This window comes from Austrofundulus limnaeus, unplaced genomic scaffold, assembly GCF_001266775.1.
Source record: "Austrofundulus limnaeus strain Quisiro unplaced genomic scaffold, Austrofundulus_limnaeus-1.0 Scaffold250, whole genome shotgun sequence".
NCBI classification, from domain to species: Eukaryota; Metazoa; Chordata; class Actinopteri; order Cyprinodontiformes; family Rivulidae; genus Austrofundulus; species Austrofundulus limnaeus.
In genome coordinates, this window is record NW_013952652.1 from 73219 (window position 1) to 78991 (window position 5773).

The 5773-nt window shown below is 39.3% G+C and overlaps 1 protein-coding gene across 1 annotated transcript in view; it reads left to right on the plus strand.

Moving 5' to 3' along the window:
• The window catches only part of ttk (ttk protein kinase), a gene marked incomplete in the record, with an annotated part of 38563 nt that overhangs the window by 3968 nt on the left and 28822 nt on the right, over positions 1-5773 (plus strand). The window contains 7 exon segments of the mRNA XM_014020359.1: positions 746-854; positions 935-1016; positions 1110-1228; positions 1697-1784; positions 2158-2260; positions 2369-2591; positions 5259-5365. Of these exon segments, the coding sequence (XP_013875813.1) occupies positions 746-854; positions 935-1016; positions 1110-1228; positions 1697-1784; positions 2158-2260; positions 2369-2591; positions 5259-5365 (831 nt within the window).

Genomic DNA, 5773 nt, shown 5'->3' on the forward strand with positions numbered 1-5773 from the left:
GTCTCGTTCAGACTGTCATAAAAAAATCAGATTTGGGTCGGATTTGCCTGCAGTGTGAACGTAGCCCATGATACTAGAGCCTGTCTGTATAATGTCTTGCGACGTCCACGGCCTACCCCAGTTACCACTACTGTGCATGTGTGTCAAGGACAGAAAGGCAGATGTGGCAGTGGAAGGTGTCAAAGCAGTTTGGAGAGAAAAACAAAGTAAAGAACAAAAAAAAAAGAAAACGATTAATTGATTATTAAATTAGTCATTGATTATTTTAATAATCGATTAGTTGTCGATTAATCGATTAATCGTTGCAGCCCTATTGTCCACTGCCTCCACATGTATGAGTAGGGAAGCATGTTCAGTCTTCCTGGTCCTCCTGTAGTCCATGATGACCTCCTTGGTCCTGCCAATGTTCAGGGCAAAGTTGGTTTCAGAGCACCATCTTGTCAGGTGCTGGATCTCCTTTCAGTAGTGAGTCTCATTGCTGTTTGATATGAGACCTACTGCAGTTGCGTCTTCATACTCTGAACGCTTGCACATTTTGCCAAATCTTGCAATATTGCATGAGGTTCTACCCAACATCCTTTACAAGGTATGACCAAAATGGCTACAGTGCTATCATTTATTTTTTGTTATAAAATGTTCCTAGTTTGAAAGTCTGGCATAAAACTAGGCTGCAGGTGATATGCATTCATTCAAGGAATGCTTGGTCTTCAGTTTTAAGTTTTTCTATGTTTTCTTCTTCATTTAGCCAACAACGTTGTTCAAGATTCTATTAAAAAAGGCTCAGATTTTCCGAAACCTGGCAGAACATCCGATGGAATGAGTGAATTGCAGCTCTCCAGTATTTTTAATGTTGGGTAAGAATAAAACTGCTTTTTATTATTGAAGTTTACTTTAGGAAAAGAGCATCTGGTTATTCTGACTGACTTACTGTTAGGATGGCAATGCTGTCTGGATCTTCAGATGATCACTTTTCTGGCTGGAGAACAGGCTCTCAGCACAAAAGAGCAGTTGGCTTGGTGAGTTTCAGTCTGATGGGCAGAAGTAATGAGCAGAAAGTTCTCTGAATGTTGAAATTGTCTTCTCTAATTTATTTATTTTTTGCTATCTAGCCAGGGAGAGTACCTGGTGTACCATTCTCCATTCAAGAAAATAATAACGATGGTGATGAGAAATTCAATGAAAAAGTGTCTAAAAGAAGTCACGTGAACATTCCCAAAAGTTTGAACAGGTGTTATTTTCTTGCATCTTTCTATTTTTGTAAAAATTTATAGAACCTTTTGCTTTTGCTGCATAATGCTGTAGGTTGTTTAGAAAATGCTTACAGAAAACACAGGTGGCTCGTTCTATTTTACGTGAATTGTTATTGTTGCTTGGAATCAGAATGTCTGCCAACTTTATGAAAACATTTTCAAGACAGCCTTCATTAGGGCTGACAAGCAAAAGTAGTTTTTATCTTGGTGATTATCTGTTAGTCAGATTATATTCCAAATTATTTTAAATCATAAAAACATTGAATGAATTCTCTTCAGCTGTAAATCCTTAACTCCAGTATTTTTAGTCATAAAGTTAAAAAAATCACAACAAAGTCTTTGCCACTCTGGTATTTTTGTTCTGCAAGCAGAACTCTTTAAATATAAATTCACTATGAGTTTGTGTGCATTACTTGATATTTAATTGATGTGAAATTTTCCCCCAGGCAAACATCTGGATCACACAACACTTCTCTGTTACCACTTTCTTCTTTGAGAAAAACTGTGGAAAATGAAGGTCTAGTCAATGATCAAGTGAGTGCAATTAATCTTGCTTAGCATGCTTTATTGCCTGCTGTCGTGAAAGATGGACAATTATTGTAATTGTACACAAGCACACAGACATCTACAACTGATTAACTTTTGGAAGTTCAGGGTGGCTGTTAAAATGCATTCAACTTAAAACAAAAATGGCCATAACTTGGTCATTTTTATAAATAATTAAACTAAAATCTGGTGTGGTCATAGCAATGAGTCATCCCAATCACAGATTTAGAATACTAACTGTGATGTGCATTCTTTCATGGTGTGCTAGTTACATTTTCTGCGGTTTGATGTACACAATTTTTAACTTCTTCATGTAGAAATAAAAGTATTTGACTTTGTTTTTTTTTGTTTTTTTTTTTAGCCACTAGCTTTCATTTCGAATAATAACCAGTGTGAAGACCAGGCAGCGTCAACCACAACATTCCTCCAAACAAGTGGCACTAAAGGCTCCAGCAGAATGGAAGGTTGGTGTTATTCTGTTCACAGACAGCATAACCTGCAGCTTGTTAAATATTCATTTGAATTCTGGAACAGAGAGATCAACATACACTGAGGTTTTTTTTCCTTTGCAGATGTAACTTTTAGTTTTGATCAGATTATCAGATCTAGTTCTCCTGAGTCATGTTGGGTCTACTTGATAAAACTGGAGAAAAGTGGCAACCCTCACACAAACACTGGGCTCCTCAATAAACTCAAGGACTGCTATTCCAAAATTTTTACCAAGCTGCCAGTCAGACAGTACTGCAATAATGCCAGCTATGCCAGAATGCTCGTCCGATATGCAGAGCTTAAGGGGTGAGTCTGATTGAAACTTTCTTTTTATGTTTTGGGGGTATATTATATGTTGTGGAAATATTTGTGACCCATCATATCCAAATTAGGATTAAGTCAAATTAGGTCAAAATGACCCAATTACATTTTCAGATTCATGGCTTTAAAAGCTAAATTTTGATACTTGGATCAATCTGATATCATAAGCTTATCCAGAGATATGAACTCATTTGTCTTGTTGATTATGATAATACATTACTGTTTGGTCTGAATCCTAATTTTATGTAAATTTATTGAGTAAATTTTGATGTCACTATAAAGAGGAAACCTCAAATACTATTTGTATATTAAGATTTCCCAGTTGGAAAGAAACTAAAGCACTGCTAGCTTACGGGGGGGGGGAGGGGGGGGGAATCAAAAATTTAAGGCGTTTTTCCTCAAAATCAGGGTTTTTGTTGCTACTGCTCAAAAAATGGTTCAAAAAAAATTTTTAGGATTATATTTCAGACCAGTGGTGGAGCTTCAGTGGGGGGCTGGGAGGGTGGCACGCCCCCGGCCCAAGCCCATATGGGGCCCCGTGTTGGGGCCCAGACTATGGCTGGGTGGGCCATATCATATCATTCACGATAATACCAGTAAAATAAACTTGTCTGGGAAAATAAATTATATCATGATATGCTAATTTCATGACCGTCGTCATTTTGCCCATGTCGGAGAACCTGCTTGTCTGATAACGGTTTCAACAAATCAAGCAAACCCCACAGCTTTTTCCAATCAGAGCAGAGCAGGGTGGGCCTTTCTGATGTCGGTGCAGCGGTCTGCAGGATAAACGCCGATCAGCCTGCAGCTCGGCTCCTGTCCTGACTGAGCAAACCCCGTCCTCCACACTTTGCTCCCGAGACATTGGTATCTAAAGTCTAACACAGTTTATGTGTTCAGAGCTTCGTTATTGATCAGATATGTCCAACTTTGCTCGCGTGACCAAACTCCTCTCCTCAACAGCGCTGTTACGGGAGCGAGTTGCGCACAGGCTGAGTTGTTCTGTGGGAGACACTGTTTCAGCTCCTCCAAAATATTAACTCAGATGAACACTTGTTTGCCCCAGTATAGAAAAGATGAGTCTCCGCTTAGCGTTGGGCACCACCCCGCAATAAACAAAGCACAAAACAAAACAAAAAAAACCCCACTTCTTTTTGTAGTTTATTTTTTGTAGCTTATCTTTTATGTAGAACCATACTGTGAATGAACTGCTCTGTGATTCAATAAATGGTCAGACATGAAGAATAAATAGTGTAGAGCGGAGCGCTATGTTCATGCTGCCAGATAGCTTTGCTTTATTACTGGACATTGAGACTTTTTTTTTTCCAGCGGGCACCCCCCAACGACTGGGCCCACCAGTGCGACCGGAAATATTTTTAAGGCGCACTATTAGAAAACAAGGTTGCACCAAATTAGTCGCATTCTAGAGCCCTGCAAAATTTGCAGATGTGGCATAAGTTGTCTGAATCATCATAGACAAGGCCCTAAGATGTTCAGGTCCAAAAACCACAACCCCAGTCTTATCTGAGTTTAGAAGCAGAAAATTAAGAATCATCCTGGTTTTTATGTCTTTGAGACATGCTTGTAGTTTTAAGTTACTGATTTGGGGCGGCTGTGGTAGAGTGGGTAGAAGAGTCGTCGGTTCGATCCCCGTCCAGTCGACTCAGTCGTTGTGTCGTTGGGCAAGACACTTTGCCCGCCTTGCCTACTGATGGTGGTCAGAGGGTCCGGTGGCGCCTGTGTATGCAGCCTCGCCTCTGTCAGTGCGCCCCAGGGCAGCTGTGGCTACAATTGTAGTTTGCCATCATCAGTGTGTGAATGTGTGTGTGCATGGGTGAATATCTGCAGTGTAAAGCGCTTTGAGTGTCCTGGATGGATAGAAAGGCGCTATATAGATACAGTCCATTTACCATTAGATTAATCAGGTTTCATGGATAAATATAACTATCATCAGCATAACAATGGAATATTATCCCATGCTGTTTATCAATATTTTGCAGGAAAAAAATGTGCATTGTTCAAAATGGTACATCTGAATAACAGGAATCCGCTGGATTTCTTCTTAAAACTTTATTCTCAATCTTCTGACTCCAATCAGGTTCATACAGCAACTGCAACACAGGCCTCAGCATAAGACCTTGGGCTAAACTAAAACAAAACACAGGAGCTCTGCTCTGAGCAGAGACTCAGTAAAAAAAAACACACTCTATACAAATGGAAGCATGTATAAAGTAGATTGTTCCAAGCACTGGACCCTGAGGAACACCATGACTAACTTTGGTGTAAGAAGAAGATTAGAAGGTTAGAAGCCCTCCTATAAATATTGTTTAACAAACACCACTATGTCATCTTAATAAAGCAAAATTTCATCCCAAATTACCTTGCTGGGTCAAAGGAAAACAGATAAATAAAAGTGAAATCTAAGAGTGATTGCTCTTAGCAAATCTTGTTCGGGCTATTATCCTTTTATCTAATGATAAACAGGGTGCCATGAAAAGTTTTTCATGGCACCCTGTTTCATGAGTCATTAAAGTATTTCATGAATTACTGGCTTAAAACAAATAGTATTTTTCCATTACAGCATTTATTTTCAGTTAGGCTAAATGAAAAATACAGTTGAGCCAAAACTTATTTTTTTTGTCCTTTTTGTAGCATTGAAGATCCAGATGAAGCACGGGATCACTTCATACTTGCCAGGTCCAACTGCAAAGGTTTTGCCTTCGTCCATATTGCACATGCCCAGTTTGAAATATCTGAAGGTAAGATGGCAGAAGCAGCTCAGGAGTGGCAAAACAACAAAATTATTTGTTTATCCTTTTTAAGACGACCTAGATACGGCCCAAAAAAATCTCAAGATTTTTTTCATCCCAAATTTTATTTTAGATTTTAATCGATTTTGCTTCCCACTTAACGGAGTGCCCCTGTTTCAGGTGTCAAAACAAATTTGTTGTACTCCTATTTGTAGCAAAAACCTTCAAACAGATTTTGCAGTGAGGTGTTCGTTGCTCCAAGTCTGAGGTTGCAAAACATAACCAGTTCCAGATAACTGAGGAAACAGTGCCTTTTTTGGGAAGAAGATCCTCTTTGCTAGCTGCCATATTGTCATGTCGTGTACCAAGCGTCTTGAGGGACAGGTGGGGTGACCTCTGAACTACAGAAGCCCCAAA